Source organism: Chenopodium quinoa, unplaced genomic scaffold, assembly GCF_001683475.1.
Source record: "Chenopodium quinoa cultivar QQ74 unplaced genomic scaffold, ASM168347v1, whole genome shotgun sequence".
NCBI lineage: Eukaryota > Viridiplantae > Streptophyta > Magnoliopsida > Caryophyllales > Amaranthaceae > Chenopodium > Chenopodium quinoa.
In genome coordinates this window covers 4,610,943-4,635,675 of record NW_018742770.1, presented here as the reverse complement: position 1 = coordinate 4,635,675, position 24,733 = coordinate 4,610,943, and the positions used below count along the sequence as shown (strand labels likewise).

Below are 24,733 nucleotides of genomic sequence, written 5' to 3'. Positions count from 1 at the left end.
ATTATATGACCCCGATATGTATCCCATAGAATTTCTAGATTTTTCGACACGGGGCCTGAAACCTCCAAAATTTCTCAAAAAACGTGGATATTAGCTTTCAATTTTGGAATTTTTTTGACTTTTTTTACGTCCGGAAATAAAAATTGCCGAAATGTTTACCATGGTCCCTAATACCCTTCGGGAGTCCAATTGGGTGGGTGGAACAATCCAATTTGCCTTTAAAGGACCAATTTACCGGTTTACAACTTGCACCGATTTCATTAATTCAAGCCTACCACGAACATTTATGACAACAAATAACGATCATATATGGTTCCAAACGACATTATATGACCCCGAGATGTATCCCATACAATTTTAAGACTTTTAACACGGGGCCCCGAAACCTCCAAAATTTGTCAAAAAGCGTGGATATTAGCCTTCAATTATGGAATTTTTTGACTTTTTTTCGGTCCGAAATAAAAATTGCCGAAATGTTTACCGTGGTCCCTAATACCCTCCAGGACCATTCAATGTGCTTTTAAACGGCCAATTTAATTAATTTGCACCGAAACCGACGTGAACCGAAATTTATCCAAACTCGTTTTAACCCTTCAAAACCCGAATTTAACCCGATTTCTTACTATCCTGACTCGAATTTAACCCAACCTGTTACAAACCGACCTGAAATCAGCCCGACTTGTTATTGACTTGACCTAAATTCAACCCGACTTGTTATTGACCCGATCCAAATTTTACCATACCTATTACTTACTCAACCCAAAAATTCAACCCGATCTGTTATTAACCTGACTCAAAATTATCACGACTTGTTATTGACCTGACCTAAATTCAACCCAAATTTTTCCTGACCCGATTTCAAATCACCTTAAATGCAATTTAGACCACCTTATTATTGTTGATCACAGCATTTTGTCTTGGGATACCAAGCCGGTGCAGGCCAACAAAAGAAAGGAGCATCATCCTCAAATTTAAGAGTTAAATATAATATATATTTGTTGTACGTTCAAAGAAGATAATTATCTTCGTAAATTATAGACTATATTTCCCTAGTATATTGCCATATATATTATAGTCGAAGGAAATAGTTAGCTTGATAAAAATGATAATTATGTATTTATAGTTAGTTGAACCCGAATATGACCTGACTTGGAAATGACCCGACCTGGTTGTTACCTGCAAATTATTGACTTGAACAGAACCTGACTTGAACCCGAGAATGACCCGACTTGAACCTGAGAATGACCCGACTTGAACCCGAGAATGACCCAACCTGATTATAATACGCATTATTGACTTGAATCGAACCCGACTCAAACCCGAGAATGACCTGACCTGATTCTAACCCGCAAATTATTGACTTGAACCGATCCCGACTCGAACCCGATAATTACCCTAACCCGTTTTAACTCGTGAAAACCCGAATTAAACCTGACCTGTTGTTCACCCGACCCGAATGTAAACCGACCTATTATTAATCCGACCTAAACCCGACCCAAACCCGATAAGAATTATGACCCGACGTGACTCGACTCAAGCATGAACCAACCCAAACACGACCCGCATAGGTTATGGAGTTAATCTAAATTGACCCGACCCGAGTTGACCCAACTCACTCTTACCCGACCCGAGTTGTCCCGACTCACTCTTATCCGACCCAGACCTGACCCGTTTATCCGAATTGACAGCTCTACTTAAAAGGATGTGTCGGATGTTCTTATTGTTTTCCTCAATATAGGTTTTTTTAGTGACCGTCTAGTGGCAAAATGACAATATATGGTTCCAAATAGGATTATATGATCCCAAGGATTACCCTTTACATTCTTTTTAATTTTGGAAAAAATTCTTAAAATTCGTAAAAAAGTGTTGATTATTGATATGCTTTCTATGGACCCCATAAAACCCTAGGAGTTCATTTTGGATAGTATTTGTCTTACAATTTAACTCAAGGTCTTCTTCATTAACGTCTTCTTCATTAATTCAAGGTCATCACAAGCATTTATGTTAACCGACTAGTGGCCTATATGGTTCAAACAACATTATATGACCCCCACATTCACTTTCATTTTGATGCATGGGTGGAGTTTTACTTTGAAATCAGACAAGCAGAATGCATTTAGAGGCGCTATTATTGCAATAACATGGCAGAGCAGGCACATTGAGACGTATAGAAAAAATTGCAAAGGATTTGATTGAACTTCCAAAAATTACTCACTTAAAAAGAATTTAACAATTTTTAAACAACTCCTCACCTTCTCATAGTCATCACTACACTATGTGAGAATCAACATATAAATAAACAAAAAATTGCATGAACAGCAGGTTTTTTCTGTACTTGAAAGCTTATAATAGGGTCTTTTATTAAAAAGATGACGATCTGAAGTAGCATTTGCACCCATTTCGTCAAGAAGCTTAGAAGCACTTTCTGTGGACAATTGATGGCCCAGATTCATCGTACTCGGCCTTTGCAATCCACATCTGTAACATAGTTTATAGCATATTAGGTTCAGGAAATAGATAAGATAGTAATGTCTGTAAAAACAAAGTATGAAATTTTGTTTATGTCCATGAGCAAATTCAAAGCTGCCCACCTGCTGGAATGTACTGAGTGATGCCAAGATGGAACCTCCGATCCAAACACTGTATTTTCTCTCAGGAGGTGCCACTACCTTGATCTTCATGCTGCTGGGGGCTAGGGCTGTGATTTCCTTGCTCATTCTATCAGCGATACCAGGGAACATAGTAGTACCACCACTGAGGACAATGTTTCCGTATAGGTCCTTCCTGATATCCACATCACACTTCATGATAGAGTTATATGTAGTCTCATGAATACCAGCTGCTTCCATTCCGATGAATGATGGCTGGAAGAGAACCTCAGGACAACGGAAGCGCTCAGCTCCAATAGTGATGACCTGCCCATCGGGGAGTTCATAGCTTTTCTCAACTGAAGAGCTAGTCTTGGCTGTCTCCATTTCCTGCTCATAGTCAAGGGCAATGTAGGCAAGCTTTTCCTTCATATCCCTTACAATTTCTCGCTCAGCTGAGGTGGTGAAAGAATATCCACGCTCAGTGAGGATTTTCATCAAGTGGTCTGTCAGGTCACGACCAGCAAGGTCAAGACGAAGGATAGCATGTGGGAGGGCATATCCTTCATAGATGGGGACAGTGTGACTGACACCATCACCAGAATCCAGCACAATACCTGCATGGATCAGAGAATATCGCAACATGAAGTTCTGCTGTGTAGAATTCTGAGCATTATGCAGGCAAAGTATTTTGAACAGATGGAATATGAATAATCAAGGGAAATGTGGTCATGAAATCATTATTGAACAGACGGTGTTCAGGTGTTAGAAAATATTACACCAACAAAAATTGAAGCTGCACATCTATCTTTGACAGCTTACCTGTTGTACGTCCACTGGCATATAGAGAAAGAACAGCCTGAATTGCAACATACATAGCAGGGGTGTTAAAAGTCTCAAACATTATCTGAGTCATCTTTTCACGATTAGCCTTAGGATTTAGAGGTGCTTCAGTCAAAAGAACAGGGTGCTCTTCTGGAGCCACACGTAGCTCATTGTAGAAAGTGTGATGCCATATCTTTTCCATATCATCCCAATTGCTCACAATACCATGCTCAATAGGGTACTTCAAAGTGAGAATACCACGCTTGGATTGAGCTTCATCTCCAACATAAGCATCTTTCTGACCCATGCCAACCATGACACCAGTGTGACGGGGACGACCAACAATACTTGGGAAGACAGCTCTAGGAGCATCATCTCCGGCAAATCCAGCCTGAAAAAATAATAATTCGTTTTATGATAAATGTGGGAAGATATTAAATAAAAATTTGTCATGGAAAACATCAGCTAAACTGAACATAGCCAGAGTTGGACAATTACCTTAACCATCCCAGTTCCATTGTCACAGACAAGTGGCTGAATGTCCTCACCGTCGGCCATCTTTTATAGTATGCTGAAATTAAACCAAAATCAGCTACAGATCATGATTGATAACGCCACAGTTACTGTAACTAATGAGGCATCGTGCTAACTAATGAGTTCTTGTAAAACAGTATAAAATTGGTAATTTAATTTACAATCTCTGGAGTCTGGACCGACAGGCCAACATATTCATAAACAAAGCATTAAATTTAGTGCTTAAAAATAAGCCCTTTCACAGGAAAGCACAGAAGACAACCAAATTTCCGTCCTACTTAAGACTTTGAAGGGCCATCAAATCCCCTCCAGTCTTTCTAGGTTGATCTCTCCCAATCCACCTTAAATTCAAAAAGATCATTTTTACATGTTCAGGCTCTATCTGTTCTATAGTCTATACTCAATTTACATGTGCCATTCCACCTCATAACTTCCTAAGAATTGATTAAATGTACGAGTTTGTTTCTTATTCCAATTGTGCTGTACCCTGGAAATGTCTCAAAACATTACGGAGTATGATTCATCAAAACTTTAGAGGGGTGTAGATTACAAGCTGTTGCAGAAATTCCTAACAAACGCGACATAAAGAATATGCTGCAGACATCTACATCTTAGGCAACTTGCATTTTAATCTTGCAGAGTCAGTCGCGCTTATCATACATCACTGTCTTACCACACCCTCACTCCAATTGTTTATCTTTTACAATGTATACAATCAATTAATCAATCCTCCTAAGAATTCTTCTGAAGTACCTCACAAATCACAAGCTAGATTCTACCATCTCTCAGGATTCACTTGTGAATGTTACGGAGTACAATAAATAAAAGACGACGATGAACAAAAGCTACCACATTTAAATCATAAAGAACATAATCAAAATTATCTCATGATTGCAGATTTATCAAACCAAATGCTTTCGAATTGACGATTACAAACTAGCCTCAGATCATAGAAATCTACATTGATTAGCCAAATTCTTTCAATTTGATCATCTTCTGACAATGTTCATACAAAACCATACATATTAACAAATTTTAACATCAAATTCATCAAAATGATCAGAAAAATCAGCCGGCATTCTGATGAAATGGAAAACTCAGAAGAAAAAAAAAATCAAATCAAACCGAAAATTGCGGCATTAAAAACAATGCCGATTATCAAATTGGAATAAAAAAAAATCAAATTCTCTAAAATGATGATCAATTCAGACCTTGAATAGCAAAATAAAAAAATCACCTCAAAATTATGACAAATTGAACCAAAAAAATGCGCAACAAAAAAGCAAATGTCGATGATCAAAGATTAAAAGAGCAAACAAATGAATCAAAATTGATTAAGAGAGAGAAATTGATGATACCTTGAAGAGAGAGAAAGTGGAGGAGGGAGAAAACGTCGAAGATGAATGAAAGAGAGAGAGAGAGAGGAGGGAAAATGAGAAGAAATGGGGGAATTGCAGAGGAATATATTTTAAGAAGGTCGCTGTGACATCTCCGCCGTCCGTTTGTACAGCCTGGATCTTCGGATTTAATGACACGTAAGCAACGATGGAAGGTGGTGATACTGAGTGTGTATGTGAGCGGTCCCGCGATTTCCCAGTCAATCTCTTGCTGTAAATTACGCTTTTGGCCCCCACTTCTTTGCTTTCTTCCCTTCCCCCTTCTTTTTTTGAAAAAATTAATTCTTTAACATTATTAATAATTACTTTTTATTTTTTAATTAAAGGATATGTCCATAATTTGTTGATACAAATCTTTGTTTAATAATAATGAAAAAATAAAACTTTGTATAATAGTATTGGTGATTCTAATTAGTTTGTTTACAGACAACACTCTCTGTGTTTCAGAATAACTGACACAGTCAAACTTTATATATATGAAATTTATTAAAAAAAAGTATTATGAAAATTTATATCAATACCTTTCTAACAATATACTACCTCCGTTACACATTATTTGCAACGATTTGACATAAAGTAAAGAGGGAAAATGTCTAATCGTTGCAAATAATATGTAACGGAGGTAGTATTTGATGATAATATATTAATATATGTTGCTATTGTGTTAATAAAAAAAACTAAAGTTAAAGCTAATATATAATACTTAAATAGTGAAAAAAGTCCAACGTACAGTTACTCTGGCATGGAGGAAGTAAGTCATATTTTTATTGTCAATATTTCCATATATTTTTAGTTTTTATGGATTGTTATGCCTCAAAGGCTCAAACCATAACTCACAAAAACTTTTGAGGGAAAAAAAATAATGAAAAATTTGGTGCAAAATACATTTTGTGGTGGCTACTGTCTTATTCTACAAGGTATTGTTTTTTTTAAAAAAAAAAAGAAAAAAAAAAGAAAAGAAAAAAAAAAAAAAAAAGAAAGAGTAAAGGGTTGATGGATGTCGAATTGATTTTATGTTATGTTATGCATTTGACAAGATTTATTAGATTAGCTTACATTGAATCATTGATTAACATGAATTATCGATTACAAGAGTATTAACTTTCGGGATTCCCATGTGAAGAGAATGTTAGAGAAAAAGTTAGATTAAAACGTCTAATAAGTTGTGAGTAATAATCTAGAAAAGAATGTAAGGATATGGTTAAGAATTGTATATTTGACCATTACACAAAACCTATATTGAGCAATATATAATTATATACTAGGATAAAAGATTCTAACAGATTTCATGTCCATGACAAATAGATTCCTGATGTGAGACATTAGTGCGATCCATTATTATATAAAGTTGGCTGGAAAATTATGTAAATATATAATTTTAATACCAACCATCACAAAGAAAAAAAAAAAAAAAAAAAAAAAAAAAAAAAAGAGGTAACAATAACAGAATGTATGAAATCATTACAATTATAAAGTTCTGCATTCTTTGCAACAAAAAAAATAAAGTTCTGCATTCTTCTTAGCTGGAGATACCTACAGACCTTACAGGCTAACAATAGTATGTGCATATTGCACGTTCATATTATAAAGGAATTATAAAATTCTAAAGCAGGAAAAAAAGGCAGATCCAACTTTAAGGCCAACATTTCTCATTGTAAAGATAGGAAAAAAGTAACAAAATTATCACTAAATTGATTGACAGAAAGGTTTAAAATTAAGATATGTTTAAGCATTGATAAATAAGGTATTAATATGATTGGTTTCGAATGCTATTTCATTATCCTGAAAGACGGGAAACAAAGAAAAACTTATGGAGATACAAAAATAGGGATACAAGTTTACTTGAATGATCTAGAGATGTGACAGGATTGATTACTACACTGAAGTAAGTTTGCAGCAACGAGAACATGATTAATCGAGTAGCTTGAACATGAAGCTTGAATAACTTATAGTAAGATGTAGCTTGAATTATTGGGCTAACTCAAACAGGGACAGAACGATGGAGACAGTGTCGATCCAGGAAATCTACTGCAGCTCTTTTCTACAGGAATGGAGGCAATATCACCCATCTGCGTGGGTACTTGGGTTTTCCATCCTTACCGTCAAACAACTGCAGGAACAAGAACAAAGGAGATGAGATACAAAGATAAAGGTGGAAACAAACTTAGTACACTAATTGTAATCATGAGAAGCCTGTAAACTGCTATAAAGCTGAAGATACACAAGTATTTTAAAGAGAATACTGCTTCTCAGATTTTGCTTCAGTGTTCACAATTACAAGAGGGATTCTTAAAAATTGAGAACACAGTGGTCAAATAAGCCATAATAAACCATTATTGTTGCTATATGGTCATCTAAACGGTAAAATGTACTTCGCATATATTTTTAAGTGACAGATATTTGAGAGACAAAGTAGTTGCTTAGTTGGTGTGCCCAGTGTCTAGGCTAAAGAAGGCTCCATATCTACTTAAGCTTCCTCATGGTCTATCCAAGAAAAAGGCTCAAGTGACTTTCTCTACTATGATTGTTATTTTGATCAATCAGAACAGCAACGACTCTATGAGTTTATGTGCTACAAAATCATCACTTATGTGTTAAATTGACAATGAACAAAAATCTTACTTTACCAGTTGCTATATAAAGGAGTCTTAAAAAATGAAGCTTACCCCCCTCCCCCTAAGGGCCAGCATTCTGGTGGAATCCATGTCACTAGAAGTTTAGTTTCACAGCATAACCAAATATGTGCATGTGGGTCTCTGCCTCGTCAATCCTACCCCTAAAGGAAGAGCTTGAGTGTAGATATGCTACTACATTAAAAATGCCTCCTAACATACTCTAGAAAGTTCAACCCCTCCCGCCCCCCCCCCCCAAACCACCTTTTTTCTTTTCTCTTCTAGTGTGTGTGTGTGTGTGTGTGTGTCTGTGTGTGCGTTTATGTTTGTTTTAGTCAGTTCAGTGGGACACAGGCTACTTGCAATATTTAGCATTTCAAAAAGGGATTTATTCATTCACGTTAGGGGAAGATTGTAGACATTACCTTCTTGAGACGCCTATGCTTCGCAAGTGCCCAGTTAGTCATAATACCGGCAGCAACCACGGCAAAGACATAACCTGCCACAGTTTGGGTAGCAATATTGAAGCCTACCCACTGATAAATCTCTGTGGTGTAGTTGGCACAAGTCACAATATTGAACAAAAACCCATGAGGTATCTGGTAACCTCCATTTCCATCAGGCCTCCGCAGATTCTTCAACAAGATATGACAGTAGAAGTTTGAAAGCTGGCAGAGCAACCCAAATCCAAATCCAATCTTCCATTGCAGCTCACTAACAGGGGTGTAGAGTGGATGATTCACGTAGTATGCAATGAAAGCTCCAAAGGTCCAGTAGTACAAGCAATTGCGGAACACATTGGACAGAGGAGAAGTTGCATGGCTGAAGCGATGCACAAAAAATGTTTCCATGATACGTTTGAAATAGTGAAAACACCAATAATAACAAGCATACGTCTGCACTGGGTGTATGACACGCTCCTCTTTGTAGCCAAAGAACCGATAGACAGGGAGGTAGTGAAAAATGGGGTAGATTACCAAAGGACCCAAGTACTCAAAAAAGAAAAGAGTACGGTAAGAAACCTGGGGTCCCAGGTCCTTGAACACCACAGTTAAGGTGTTTGAATTACCATCAGAATACTCTTTGAGGCTCTTCTTGCTGTTTAGGACAGCTGGTCTTTCCTTTGATCCCGGTTGGACAGGAAGAGTTAAACGTTGTCTGGAAGGATAATATTTCTTGGCTACAAGGCAAATCATATTCAAGAATCAGGAGGCAACATAGCCAAAGAAAACCAAAAATGGAAATGAAATATTGATAAATAATTCATCAAATTAATCAATTGAAAACCTTTTGATGTTCTTTCACTATCTCTAACTCAAGAGGGGAAAAAACAAAAAAACACTAAACAATGCCACTACCTACTGCAAGTCATCCCAGGGTTAGCAAAAAACAAAAACCGCTGACTGCAATAGCCAAAATGCTATTTTTCCCTGAAAAACCTTTACCTACGCCAATAAGATAATTTCTACATCAGACACAGTTCAAAACTAATACCATACCTCTAAACTTCATTAATACGTTGCTATCAAGTATTGCATGATAACATCAGTTTCTAAAATTTATGGCTTGTTTTCACAGTTTCAATCCAGAGTCCCAAGTGATATGATTTCCGGAAGGTTATGAAAATAGAACTACTCCCCAAATTAAGAGCTTAACATACTGCTCCTTCCCTGACAAAAAATGTCTCGCACTTGCAATCCATTAACATTCATCTCGACATTTTAAGCAACGTCTGTCCTCTATAGGATCATTCATTCAAAATCACCTCATAAATAGGCCAGGCAGTTACATATTACATATCAATCTTGTAAACATTGTTCAATGAGTAGACTCTACTGTCAAATAAGGAAACAAGGGAACTCAACTTCATATAATCAATGGGTTATTCATCAATTTGAAGAGAAAGGACTTGGCAAAGTTATAAAGATTTTTTTTTTCCTTCTTTCTAGCATAACTACCAACTTAGGCCATGGTTTAAAGCACTTTTCCTTTGGAAAGTCAGCAATGTAACATGATTATAAACCTATGTTAGTCAAACTTGGGTACTAGACTACTAATCACCTGTGTCAAAGTGCAAAACTCGACTATTTTGTTGAAAGTTTTCATGATTTTGGCTCATTAATGTCAAAGTGTCCTACTTATGTCGTGGCGTTGACGATCCAACACGGGTACTACCTTAAAATTACCTTAATCCACTACAAAACTCACATAAGTCACATCTAGCTTTCAATTCCTAAACTCTTTCTACGGTGTAAATGTTAGTACATGCTTAGTTTCAAGCTCATCATACAAAAATAGCCAAAACCATAAAACGTACTCGTATAATTAATTAGCAAACAATGGCTGTAATTGGTAAAAATACTTACTTCTCTTGTGAATTGCTTCCTGTAGATCAGAAACAGTCGCCTGCAAACCAAAACAAACCCAGAAACAAAATCACTAAACAAATCACAAAATCATGCCAAAATTCCATCACTCAGTATAACATTAATTCATACCAATAAGCTAAAAACCATAATTTGAGTGAAAAATGAACACAAAATCAAGAAATGGAGAGACAAAATTACCGAATCATTGAGCTCGATTCCGCCCTTCAATAACTCCTTCCCACTACGCGTCACAACCAAAACCTTCATTTTGGGAGAAGATTAAGAGAAACCCAGTACAGAAGATTGAATTTGCAGCAAACCCTTTTAATTTTTCTGGGTAATTTTGGCGGAGATCCAAATGATGAGCTTAAATCTAGAGCATAACGAAGTAGTCAGTTGATAAGAGAGAGAAATTCCTGGTTTAAAAGGGCAAATAATTGGGCTATAATTAGCTTGTCATATTAATGGTGTGTAGTTAGGAGTAGGAAATCTTAATACCTAACTTCCCCAAAACTGATCAACCACCCGTTTATTGAGCATGGCCTCTTATGAATGAGGTCAATTTATTTGATGCACTACATCATGCCTCCAAGCTCCTTATTAATTTAAGTATTCAATTGGATTCCAATTTGGCTATATAAGAGCTGGCAATAGGTCGGGTCATGTTGAGCGTGTTTTGGTTTACGATTAACAATTTGATTAATCAACACTTTGTAACCCTATTTTAATCAATTCATAATATGATATATTCAAAATTTATATCGTAGGAAATGTGCAATGACTAATATCCGTCTCACCATATGTCCGAACTCACATAATTTCTTCTCATATTTACTTGTCATCTGTGAATTTAATCTACACAACATCATCTAAATGGAAATAAACCAAAAAAGTCACTCCCTCTATCCCTAAATGTTTGTCACTCCCTCTATCCCTAAATGTTTGTCACATTTGTCATTTTAAGCGACATTAAGTGTATACAACGTAATACTTCCTCCGTTTTTATTTTATTACACCATTAGGACTTTTACACTATTCACTTAATCTTCTTTGAGATTTGTGATTTACTCATTCAGAAAAATATAGTCATGTGGAATCTAGTAAGATTCGTCTCGAAATATTCTTTTCAAATATCAAATTTTTATAATTTTTACAAAAGTATAATTGAAGATATTAATGGTTAAAAAAATGCATTGGCAAGCATGAAATCTCTCATGGTGCAATAAAAAAAACGGAGGAAGTACGATGAAAATGTTTGTCACATTTGTCATTTTAAGTGACACTAAAGGCTTGTTCTCATACGTTGAAATTCAGTTTAGTTCTGCTCCTAATTTCCTTCTATTATACGTAGTGCCATGAATTAGTTGAAATTAGTTAGCCTCCAATCCTACATCATCAACCGTTAGAAAACCAACGCAAACAAAAAAGTCAGGCTATTGCAGCCCAAAATCAATATTAGACATTTGTTTATGTTTTTTTTTATAGTAACCCCTTCCTTGTTTCTACTTTCTAGTGTTTCGATATGGGATAATTATATTTTGATTTGTCTATGTGGGACAGTTTTATTCAATTGTAAAGGTGAATTATTTTTCTAGAGATGAATGAAAAAGCAAGGAGAGCTAAAGGATCATCAATGGATGAATATAGGGGTTTTGTGGGACTGCAAGTCTTGGATATTTATCATATCATTGTTGCTTCTTGAAAAAACGACAAATGTTTAAGTTTCATTTATACGGAGTAATTTGATTATGGATGGAACGTCGGAGCACGGAAACATCTTGGTGCCTGAACACAAGAGAACTACCGAAACAATCTCAAGAGTCCTTGGTGACAGGAACCATCTCATTCATGCCATTACCCACTCCAATGTTATCATATCTTAAGAAGTCTCGCCTTGTCTTACCTGTGCTTGTGCTATCTTGTCTTTCTAAGGCAAGCCAAGATGCTACCCTCAACAGTAAAAAAAAATAGGTACTTTTAAAGGGTAATATGTTTTAAGCCTTGCCCTTGTGCACATGCCTCGTGCCCCTTTAAATTTCTTTCTCTGACCAAGAGGACTACTGAAACAAGTTCATTCTCTAGTCTCTACTTACACTACCAGTACAATTCACTGTCACTAAGTTAAAAGGGATTGTTTAACTTCAGCATATGATAAGATTATAAGAACCCTTTTAAACTCCACAACCTACTTCACATAGCATATCTGAGATGATCATACCATTACCAAAACCTGAAGCCTAAATAAGTAGACATGTTATGCCTATTGTGACAATCAGAAAATCTAAAAAGTATGTTATGCTTCTATAAGTACTATTCCAGTATTCCCCATATCATCAATAATAAAGAGTTTCCATTTTACAAAAATAATACCAATCGAGCATACTTTCAACTGTCTACTCAGAAGAAGAAAAAAATCCCCTAAGAAAATTGCATATAATAGTTATCCTTCCAGTAAATCCTTTGTCCTATGAGATATGGTGTAGAGATGGATTGATCATTGATGGTCACCTGTAGAATTTAGAATTTACGACTCAACAGACCTCTCGTTAAATCAAGTTTAGCTTTCAGATAAGAGGCTCTTGAAATCACCTTATGTCCTTAAATCTGTTTAGCTTTATATAACTACAAAATCTGAAACAAAGGATGTGAAACTTGAGAAGTCAGATTCACAACAACAATGCTTGGCTGCTTGCACCCAATACCTAATCAAATTGTATTGGATAAATTTCGGTTCACGTCGGGTTCGGTGTAAGATAATTAAATTGGCCGTTTAAAAGCACATTGAATGGTTCCGGAGGGTATTAGGGACCACGGTAAACATTTCGGCAATTTTTATTTCGGAGCGAAAAAAAAAGTCAAAAAATTCCATAATTGAAGGCTAATATCCACGCTTTTTGACAAATTTTGGAGGTTTTGAGGCCCCGTGTTAAAAGTCTTGAAATTCTATGGAATACATCTCGGGGTCATATAATGTCGTTTGGAACCATATATGATCGTTATTTGTTGTCATAAATGTTCGTGGTAGGCTTGAATTAATGAAATCGGTGCAAGTTGTAAACCGGTAAATTGGTCCTTTAAAGGCAAATTGGATTGTTCCACCCACCCAATTGGACTCCCAAAGGGTATTAGGGACCATGGTAAACATTTCGGCAATTTTTATTTCCGGACGAAAAAAAGTCAAAAAAATTCCAAAATTGAAATCTAATATCCACGTTTTTTGAGAAATTTTGGAGGTTTCAGGCCCCGTGTCGAAAAATCTTGAAATTCTATGGGATACATATCGGGGTCATATAATGCCGTTTGGAACCATATATGATCATTATTTGTTGTCATAAATGTTCATGGTAGACTTGAATTAATAAAATCGTAATAAGTTGTAAACAAGTAAATTGGTCCTTTAAAGGCAAATTAGATGGTTCCACCCACCCAATTGAACTCCCGGAGGATATTAGGGACCATGGTAAATATTTCGACAAATTTTATTTTCGGGCAAAAAAAAGTGACCAAAATTGAAGGCTAATATCCACGCTTTTTGAGAAATTTTGGAGCTTTCGGGGACCGATGTCGAAAATGCTTGAGATTTTAGGGGATACATCTCGGAGTCATATAATGCCGTTTGAAACCATATATGATCATTATATGTTCTCATAAATGTTCGTAGTAGGCTTGAGTTAATTTAATCAATGCAAGTTGTAAACCGATAAATTGGCCGTTTAAAGACAAATAGGATGGTTCCACCCACCCAATTGGACTCCTGGAGGGTAATGGGGACCATGGTAAACATTTCTGTAATTTTTATTTTCGGGCGAACAAAAGTTAAAAAAATTCCAAAATTGAAGGCTAATCTCCACGTTTTTTGAGAAATTTTGGAAGTTTCAGGACCCGGTGTCGAAAAGTCTTTAGATTTTACGAGATACATCTTGGGGTCATATAATGCCGTTTGGAACCATATATGATCATTATTTGTTGTCATAAATGTTCGTGGTAGACTTGAATTAATAAAATCGTAACAAGTTGTAAACCGGTAAATTGGTCTTTTAAAGGCAAATTAGATGGTTCCACCCACCCAATTGGACTCCTGGAGGATAATGGGGACCATGGTAAACATTTCTGTAATTTTTATTTTCGGGCAAAAAAAAAGTGAAAAATTCCAAAATTGAAGGCTAATATCCACGCTTTTTAAGAAATTTTGGAGGTTTCGGGGCCCGGTGTAGAAAAGTATTTATATTTTAGGGAATACATATCAGGGTCATATAATGTCGTTTGGAACCATATATGATCATTATATGTTGTCATAAATGTTCGTGGTAGACTTGAATTAATAAAATCGTAACAAGTTGTAAACCGGTAAATTGGTCCTTTAAAGGCAAATTAGATGGTTCCACCCACCCAATTGGACTCCCAGAGGGTATTAGGGATCATGGTAAATATTTCGACAATTTTTATTTCCGGACGAAAAAAAGTGAAAAAATTCCGAAATTAAAGGCTAATATTCACGCTTTTTGAGAATTTTTGGAGGTTTTGGGGACCGGTGTCGAAAATGCTTGAGATTTTAGGGGATACATCTCGGAGTCATATAATGCCGTTTGAAACCATATATGATCATTATATGTTTTCATAAATGTTCGTAGTAGGCTTGAGTTAATTTAATCAATGCAAGTTGTAAACCGATAAATTGGTCGTTTAAAGACAAATAGGATGGTTCCACCCACCCAATTGGACTCCCAGAGGGTATTAGGGACCATGGTAAATATTTCGACAATTTTTATTTCTATGCGAAAAAAGTCAAAAAATTCAAAAATTGAAGGCTATATCCACGCTTTTTGAGAATTTTTGGAGTCTTCGAGAACTGGTGTCGAAAAGTCTTAAAATTCTAGAGAATACATTTCAGGGTCATATAATGTCGTTTGGAACCATTTTTGATCATTATTTGTTGTCATAAATGTTCGTGGTAAACTTGAATTAATAAAATCGTAACAAGTTGTAAACCGGTAAATTGGTCGTTTAAAGGCAAATTGGATCGTTCCACCCACCCAATTGGACTCGCGGAGGGTATTTGGGACCATGGTAAACATTTCGGCAATTTTTTTATCCGGGCCAAAAAAGTAAAAAAAATTCTAACATTGAAGGCTAATATCCACGCTTTTTGAGAAATTTCGAATGTTTCGAGGCCTGGTGTCGAAAAGCATTGAGATTTTAGAGGATAAATCTCGGGGTCATATCATGCCGTTTGGATCCATATATGATCATTATATATTCTCATAAATGCTCGTGGTAAGCTTTAGTTAATTAAATCGGTGCAAGTTGTAAACGGTAAATTAGTCGTTTAAAGGGATCCATTATATGATCATTGTATATTGTCGTAAATACTTGCACCCAATACAATTTGTGAGCCATGTAGTTATCTTAGTAGCTTGCAATGTATGCAATATAATCAAACTTTGTTGTTACAATTACATTATTCATTCTCCCCAAAAAATTATTTAAAAAATCATAGGCTGCACAAAAATTTTGGAGTCTGTCAGACAACCGTGTGACCATCCCAAGCTCACAAAGTAGCCGGGGAACGATCATCTACGGCACCAGTGGTCCGAGAAACAAAGGTAGCTGTTAATCACGCTCTGATCAAGTAAAGTCATATCCATCATATGCTGCTCAAGTGTTTATAAACTTGATGTAGGCTTTGTAAATTAACAATGTGGGAAATATAGAGTTGATGTTGTTGACGTTATAGAGCTAATCACATTGCATTAACCTATTGAACTTACAAAAAAACCTATTGAACTTACAAATAACCAATCCCTTTTACCTCGAATTGTTGTCAAGTTTTCTATTTTAACTACTGGTTCAGCAAACTGCAAACCTCAAGTAGAGATCAAACAGTTTACTTTGTGACAGCAACTTCCCGACCTCAGTCCATCGCTGCACCATACTCGATACTCATGAACATTATATTTTGGTTTAAATATTTTATAGAACATAATGGATATCCAGAATAAATCACTCTACCAGAGAACTGGAGACCTAATGCAGCTTAGGAGGTCCCTTGTGTAGTTGTGCACACTACGTTTTTGCGATTTGGCCTGCAGTGATATTGGCCCTTCACTTGGACATGCCTATATCACTGCAAGGCCTGAAATAAACTACGAGCCAGGAGGACAAAACATATTTAGCTTAGTAATCAAAGTCTAATCAAACATACAAAATAAATAATGGTGAAATGTATCAAACAGGTGAGCAATGGTAGCGCAGCCCACCACAGACCCAACCACAACCCCCCACCCCCTCTCTCCAAATTTGATTATGCAACAGCAAACCTGATCATGCTTACATGGTTGCTGATGTTAATCCCACTCTGAACACATTTTCATAGGTCATCCCACTAATATGGTTGGAACTCAGGGATTCAGAGGGCCGATATCATTGGAACTCAGGGGTTCAGAGGTAAAATTATACGGAACAGGATCCCTATCAAATAAGGTTGCACTCTGCTGGTCAGGTGATAGAATGAAAATACTTTTCACTGGCTAATGTGAGACTTCTCATTTGCATGTATAGTTTGGCTTAACAAAAGTTCATCATGAATTCATGATGCATGAGTATCATTCTTGCAATCTATCCGATTTTTCTAGTTAGTAAATAAACATGATAGGAACAGTAGTAGTTCATCAAGTAACCTACTCTCGCTCTAAAAGTCGGATCATCAGTATTTGCAATTCACAATTAAAAGAATGAGAATTCTGATTGCTATTTCTGGGATTGAGCTTTTCTCTAGTTAAATAAAATGTCAAAATTCTAGTACGTATGTACAATATTTTTCCTCAAAATCTACAACAAATCAACAATATACTGTTGGTAAACCAAGACAAGTTTAACAGCACTTGAACTTGATTCATTAACTCACTCAAGCTGTTTAGTCCAATTGAAAGGTTCCCAGTCTCGTGCAAATGCAGTGACGGCTTCTCTTTGAACCTCAATTGACTCGTACTGACGACGACGATACATATTTTCATCCTGGGACTGTAGCATACCCCTAATGACATTAAGACCAAAACTGCTTTTGAACTCTGTTTCGTCATCAATTACATGTACAAATCCCCTGCTTAGCCCAAATTCTACATGGAAGTAGGGGAAGTTCTTGGGTATTGAACCACGAAGCCCTTTCTGACTTGTATCAATCAATTTCTTTGCATTGTGTTGACTCCATTCATCTTCAGCCTCATCAATGGCCTGCAAAATTAAATCATTCCCTCATTAATAAAATAAATACACGGATAATAAAATAAATACGTATTACATCAATTTCTTGCACTATTCACTCACAAATTAATCTTAATATACAATGTCGCTGAACAAGCAGGGACTAGATTGAGATATTCACCCATCTTTAGCAAATGGCAAGGTACAATTTTGGCTGCTAACTATGTTGGCCTGCCCAGTCAAGGCAAGGTGGCAGAGTATGTCCTTGTCTCTCATAGAGCAGTTGAGCTCTGGGCCAAAAGCACATACTTTGTGTTAGGATCCTAACCATTTATTTTCCTCCGAAGGATGATGCATTGATGCCTAGACTAGTTAGAATCAAATCAGCAAAAAAAAAAAACCCCTAACCCCCCCCCCCCCTCATACATATTTGAAAGTCAAAACAGAAAAATAAAGAGTAGCTTGTTTTCATTTTATGATACTGAAAGGAGTTTTGGGCAGCTTTGTCAAAATTGGGTAACCATATGAGATTATTGATGTACTTCTTTTAGGAACGCTTAGAACCAATTTGAAGGAGATTACAAATAAATGAGATGAAGATAAAAATGGATAAACAAGCACTAGGGACCAAAGATTCAGTGTAAGCTAGTAAAACTATCTCAGAACTATTAAAGACCATTATCCTTAAAACACTTAACAGCACCACATCAGCTTGGCAAATGAACACACCCCATTATCTGGCAGGCACCAATGCAGAGGGGCATACGATTGAGGGACACTTCTAAAATTAACATGTAAAGTATATTGAGCAGAAAACTGACCTTTTTAAAATAAAGAGGAGCCTCTTTTGCAATGTCTTTTGGCAAAGGAATGCACTCAATTAAGCAATGGCGGCGCTGCTGTGCCAACCAAAGCACTGTTTCCAAAAAGATCATTTCTTTGTCTTGCTTAGCAGCCATCATAATGAGGCACTTCTTGAAGTTACGGATTTCTTCCCAAACATTATCATCTACCATTCTCGTGGCCAATTCATGCTGTTTAGATGAACACGAAGATACTTAGAATTACAAAGACCAAACAACAAAAACAGATCTATGATTTAAAGTTTAAAACACCACATCCAATAAATATATTTTGAAGTCATTAGCTATAACCTATAATCATGCATATAAATATGTATAAAGCCGTTATTAATGGCAATAATCTATGAAATGCTAGAACAGAAAAGGCTGGATCCAATTTTATGCATTTATATTTGTTGATAATTAAATGTCAGGAAGCTAAAAATGTCAACTCATCTACAGGAAAAACAATTGTACCTGTAATGTTGATATGCAACAATGGCCAGGGGCAACAGGCTGGAATTGTGGTAGCATTAGGTAAGTAAAATTAGCGATAGCCACAACAAGATGTTTAGGTCTCTTTGGGTTCTCAAAACAGAATTGGCATCGCTCCTGTTGAGTAACAATGCGCTTCGCCACAATTTGCTTAGAATGTGATCTGTTGTCATTGTCTGCACCTTTCCTCTTGCTCTTCTTAGCTGGTGCTCCATCAAAGTCATATTCGTCATCAGCCTGAGTTGACAAACTATATTTCTGATTTTTCATAATCGTTTGAGCCAAATGCCTATCACCATCATCTTCTCTCCCCTTCTGTTGCAGCTGTTTCTCTTGCACAACATATCTAATAATATAATAAATGTACCAGTTACAATGAATCACTTCAAGATGATGCCACAATTCCAGACAATGTACACAAGGTTTCATGGCAACTTTGCACTTCAAGTAAGAACAAGAGAAATGATGTAATGTATACCTGCTCGAAGTGACATCATTTCTTAGTTTCACTAATCTCTCCCCTGCATCGTGATCCACTTTATTGTTTTCAGCTTCTCTCTGGCAAAAATAAAGACAGACAGCTCCAGTTAAAGCAAAGCCATTAATGCCAAGCTCTATAGCTTACAGAGACAATTATGGGGAAGGGGGAGGAGTATTTTTAGGAAAGGGGACTAGGAGGGAAGGGGAAAGATATATAAAAAGGTAAAGACACCCTTTTTAAGGAACTAGGAGTATTTAACACCCTATTCTTCACTTTGAACTGCTCCAACAACAAATAGATATTTTGCATAATGTTCTTTCCAATAAATATTATATTTACAAATCCAAGCCAATTAAAGTAAATTCATTATTCTTCATGAAAAAGAAGTACATGCAATTTTAAAGCTTCTAGGGCATTTGCCACCTTTAAATCAGATCTCCTAAGATCCTCCCAAATTTTGCTCCAGACAAATGTGTTTATATCAAAGAAAAATATATGGGCCAAATAAGAGCAGGATACTCATCGACCTCATTATAACGTCATTTTGAGATTCAGCCTATCCAAATGCCATATTATATTATACTTCCTCCGTTCTATTAATATTGCAACAATGGACTTTTTGCACTAATCATCACTCTTGTTTGACCATATAATATGAGTTATACGTTAAGCAAAATATAGTCAAGTGGGATCTTGTTGGATTCGTCTCATAAAATACTTCCACAATATCAACTTTTTATAATTTTCACTCTTACACAATTATAGATATTTAGCATATAAAATGTGTTTTGGGATGCGTAATTTCCTCCTTGTTGCAATATTAACAGAACGGAGGAAGTATTCTACATCAGATAAAAAAATGTAAGAGAATCTCACCAGAAGTTTCTCAGCTTCCTCATGTTTGCCTTTCAGCCTTAGCTGCATAGCTTTAGCAGCGAGTTGATTAGCACTCAGAGGTTGCTTATCTTCACCAGATCTCTTTATTACTGAATCAGAATTTGCCTCTCGAATAGTATCAGATTTTGAGCTCGAGGCATCTTGAGAGTCACCTTTGGCTTTTTTGTGCTGGTTCATGAATTCACTCATAAAATTCCCATCATTAGAAAAGCTGTTTAGGCTAGAAAGTGCATTTGAGACCACTGCAGCATCCTCACTTCTCATTTTTTGACCTTTTTTTCTACCCCAGGATAATGAATCATGATTTTTAGGTGCTTTCATCTCAGGATGACGGGCAGACATAGTCCTCATATTTTCATGCCCGATATCCTGTAAGAAAATTTTTTAAGAAAAAAAAAAAAAAAAGATGTTAAATTATGTGATTTTTCAAATATGGGATATTAAGCTGGACACAACTTTATTAAGTCAGAAGCCCAAAATACCCAAGTTACATCTATTACACAATGAATAAAACCAAAAGAATTGTTCAGCTCATTATAACTTATACATTCTTGAGAATATCCGTTGCAATCCAACAGTGACATGATAGATAATGTTACTGGCAATACTTCCTCAACATTAAAATAGTTGCAACTATTTGACTTTTGCAGCGTATTTGAAGAAAAAAATTTATTAGAAAAAATAAACACCGAGTCTAATCCAACAACATTTTTCATGATCTCATATGTTATTTACTTCCGTTGTTTTATTAGTTGTTTCACATAAAACTTTAACCACTAATATCTTTAATTACTTTTTTTATAAAATTTAACATTTTAATAATTAGAAAATAAGACGTACAAATTAGACAAATCCATTTACATAATACATAAATTTTTAACATTTTAATAAGAAGAAAATAATACGTACAAAATAGACAAACCCATTTACATATTACACTATAAAATTGTTTTATAAGTTAACAAAAAAAATATAGTCAAAGTACAACATATGAATAGTGTACAAAGTCAAATGGAACAACTATAAAATAATGGAGGGAATATAATTAGTATAAAAAATTTGAATCATAATATATGAATTGTGCAAAAGTCAACTTTTTACAAGCATTTGTAGTATATTACAATATTGGCAACGCCAACTTCAGCAAGACCATTTCGAAGTGAATTGACAGCATCAAAGTGCAGTGGTATGGCTAACAGGATATATAAAGAAACTCGTATAAATCAATAACTCATAACAGACTAGGTAATTGAGCTAGTCAGTGACATGTGTAAATTAATAACTCACCTTTTCAATACCCCTTTTACTTTCATTGTTTGCGTCTGATTTAGCTTCCCCACCTGCTCCCATCCTTCGAGATTTTATAGCATGCAAATGAGCACGTGGAGCAGCAGCACTATGAGATGCCACAGACACGGCAAGATGACCAAGAGATCCCCACCTTTCTTGAACAACCTGAAAAAAAGTAATTGTCATCGTTAATATAAGGGGAAAATTGGCTAACAATTAGCATGACCCTAAAAGTTTGCGGACGTGCAACATACCTCTTTAACATTTCGCCCTTCACGTGCTGCTTGCTCCTGAGCACGCTTTAACGCCTTCATTCTCCAGCTTGCTCCACCATCCCCCACTACAGAAGATGACAAAAGTTGGTCACCGCTGGACTTTGTTTGATCTTCATCTTCAGGATAGCCACTTCCATTGTCCCTCAGATAAGGATTCAGTTCTCTGGGATTTTTTTTTGGCATCTGATGAAAAAGCAGATAAGTTAATTCTCCTATGTTATATTTGTTCTCCAGAAATATACTTCATTGATTGAATTCTCCAAAAATATGATTTAATGATTGAGTTCTCCAAAAATATAAGCTATGAAAAATTCAAGGTAAAGTTAAAGGCAACATGCAGCTAAGAAGTAAGTTCAAAAATAAAATGCCACAACAATGTCATGTCCACTCAAACAGTCGGAACTCCCTTGCCTAAGAACATTGCAGCTTTATAATCTTAAGCCATTTGTCCATTACACTCTTAAAGTCTTTTTAAATAAATTATGTCAATGGTTTAGATTCATACTATAACTTGCACAGTACGGTGGGTAACTGGATATACACTATCCTAATCTACTCTGCAGCAATCTTGATGCTTTCATGCAACTAATCTTGACATTGCGTGCAATTATTCTAAATCAACCTCAAATATTTGTAGCCTGTAGGTCAATATGATTTTGTGAAACCTTTTTGATGTACCTTCATTGACTTAAATATTTATATTACTGCTCAAACAAGGTTTTTGTAATTGACAAACGTGTGCATAGAGCTGCTAGCAAGTTTTTATCATACTGTTTATAGGTAATCTGACTAAATTCCCACACATAATAAGTCACCTCGTCAATGAGAAATATTAATTAATAATAGCTGCTTGAAACCAAGACCATTGAAATTATGCAGACCATCAAATAACTTAACGAAGCCAGTTTCAGTGTTGATCTTTGACTTCACCAATGACATTAATCATGAATCATGATAAATGTCGAAGGTTTAGTTAAGCATACCTCTTCACTTCCGGACTCTAGTGGCTTCCCCTCATGCGCTGCCTGAGCACTATTGCCTGCTCTTTCAGCAGGTCTACACATCCAGTCCAACCCCATCTCTTTTCTCACAATATCAATGTTACTTGTAGGGTTAAGGCCTCCAGCATCATCTATGTTCAATTTAACAAAAAAGCGGTTAATTAACCTCTTTTCAATATTCAGGGATGAAAACCACAACTCTACATCAATAAGCAATCTAAAATAGCATAAGCATTTACCAGACACATCCGAGTCTTCATATTTTCGATCTTTCTCTTTACCCTTACTCCTCCGCTTCCTCCTTCCTCTACTATCATCCTCACCACTCTCAGAATCTGAAGACTCATCAGAAGAGTACCACTTCTTTTTCCTAGACCTTTTCCTAATTTTCTCATGCCCTTCATCATCTGAGCTACTATATTCAGAACCCTTCTTCTTCTTCCTCCTACTCTTTTCTTTCTTGCTACTCGATTTTCGACCGCCTTTCTTAAATTCACTCGATTCTTCGAGTTTCCCCTGAGACAAAAGGGTATGCGTTTCGCCAACATAAAAATCAATCACAAAAACTCTCACAAATCACAATAAAGAAGAAATTAGAAGAGATAACATATTTTACCTTATCAACCTGATCCCGTGAGATAAGCTTAACTCCTGACAGCATGTTGCAACTCAACCTGAAAATACAAAAAAAGTCGCTTCAATCAACAAACATATCTACAACAATTTCCATGATTTTATGGAATAAGCTAGGGCATATAACTACAAGATAAATGCATTAACAATTAATGCAAAATCATCAAATTAAGAAATTAAAAATCACAAAACGACTCACTAATTTTCCATGACCTAGGGCATAGAATTTAATTTATAAACCCTAAATTCAATGATTTTACCAAACGACTCAGTAATTTCAAATGTGATTCATCAAATTGAAATCTTCATAATAAGTTTTCTACAACAATTCACAATTGATCGAATCATCTCAAACAAACACAAAATACCGATATAAATCGTGGATTATATACACCAAAAAAATCAAAATTTACCTGGAAAAAGCACTAGAAAGCTGATAGCAAGCAAAGAACAAAATCGGAGAGAAAAATGAGGATTCAAGATAAAAGATGCAGTTTATGAAATCATACTAAGCTAGAATTTGAACTAGAATTATCAGAGGAATGAGAAACCCGAGTAAAGTTTTAAGGTTTGATTTGATTTATTTACTCCGTAAATACTACGTATATTCCCTCGTTTTTCCTTTTATTTATTTATTTTTATTTAAAGTTGCAATAATTTGGCTATGCAAACCTTTTTTTTTTTTTTTTTTTTTTTTTTTTTTTTTTTTTTTGAGTCACATATGAGAGTCTATCGCTGAAATTGTGCAGAAAATTTTAGCCTTTTATGGGCTTGTTCAAATTTACTTAATTGAATGCGCCTCTCCTCTTTTTTCCTCCTTTTTCTCTCCAAAATCCTAGCCTCTATTGTTGAATTTTGAAGGGGCTTCCATCAATTTTAATCGGTGGAAAGCTCCAATTCTTGTTTTTTTTTATTGTTTTTTTAGGTTTATAATAATGCTTCCTCCATGGGAGGAACTTTTCTCCCTCGAAAGAAAGGGTTTCCGATCTCCTTCAAAATACAAGGGTTTTTCGACCTCCTTCGAAAGACAAGGTTTATCTCCTCTTTTCGAGGAAGAAATTTCTTAGTTTTGAATCCATGGTAGCAAATCTAATGGATTGTCGTGAAATTATTTCGTTGATGATAAAGTTATCAAGTTTTCGAATACGAAAAAATGAATCAGAGGGAAAACATCCTCACGGTTACAACGGATCGTTAGATTGTCTCTCCAACAAGGCTGTAATTATCAGCGATATAAGCGGGAGATGCTCCGCAGTGCAAGATCTACTCGACGGTCGTAGTTTTTATGAAGGAA

At 35.8% G+C, this 24,733-nt stretch overlaps 3 protein-coding genes across 4 annotated transcripts; all 3 read right to left on the bottom strand.

The window, feature by feature from the left end:
* Positions 1-2,283: 2,283 nt before the first annotated feature.
* On the bottom strand, positions 2,284-5,382 carry LOC110724892 (actin-1). Its single transcript, XM_021904392.1, has 5 exons — positions 5,306-5,382; positions 3,912-3,984; positions 3,411-3,804; positions 2,592-3,205; positions 2,284-2,478 (listed from the first exon to the last, which is right to left on the bottom strand). The coding sequence occupies exons 2-5, from the start codon at positions 3,969-3,971 to the stop codon at positions 2,413-2,415; spliced, it is 1,134 nt and encodes a 377-aa protein (XP_021760084.1). The 5' UTR covers positions 3,972-3,984; positions 5,306-5,382; the 3' UTR covers positions 2,284-2,412.
* Positions 5,383-7,041: 1,659 nt separating this feature from the next.
* On the bottom strand, positions 7,042-10,893 carry LOC110724891 (very-long-chain enoyl-CoA reductase-like). Its single transcript, XM_021904390.1, has 4 exons — positions 10,524-10,893; positions 10,323-10,362; positions 8,382-9,136; positions 7,042-7,454 (listed from the first exon to the last, which is right to left on the bottom strand). The coding sequence occupies exons 1-4, from the start codon at positions 10,590-10,592 to the stop codon at positions 7,386-7,388; spliced, it is 933 nt and encodes a 310-aa protein (XP_021760082.1). The 5' UTR covers positions 10,593-10,893; the 3' UTR covers positions 7,042-7,385.
* A 6,155-nt stretch (positions 10,894-17,048) lies between these two features.
* Positions 17,049-24,049, bottom strand: LOC110724890 (CWF19-like protein 2). 2 transcript variants are annotated; one of them, XR_002512079.1, is made up of 12 exons: positions 23,853-24,049; positions 23,423-23,480; positions 23,046-23,322; positions 22,789-22,937; positions 21,785-21,988; positions 21,528-21,695; positions 20,220-20,609; positions 19,341-19,420; positions 18,845-19,208; positions 18,347-18,559; positions 17,649-17,815; positions 17,463-17,555 (listed from the first exon to the last, which is right to left on the bottom strand). XR_002512079.1 is itself a non-coding variant. In XM_021904389.1 (11 exons), exons 2-11 carry the CDS (start codon positions 23,465-23,467, stop codon positions 17,226-17,228), a joined length of 2,220 nt encoding a protein of 739 aa, XP_021760081.1. In that variant the 5' UTR covers positions 23,468-23,480; positions 23,853-24,049; the 3' UTR covers positions 17,049-17,225. The 2 variants fall into 2 exon arrangements, 1 of the variants encoding a protein (XP_021760081.1); XM_021904389.1 differs by lacking the exon at positions 17,649-17,815 and having other exon boundaries at positions 17,049-17,555.
* Positions 24,050-24,733: the final 684 nt, after the last annotated feature.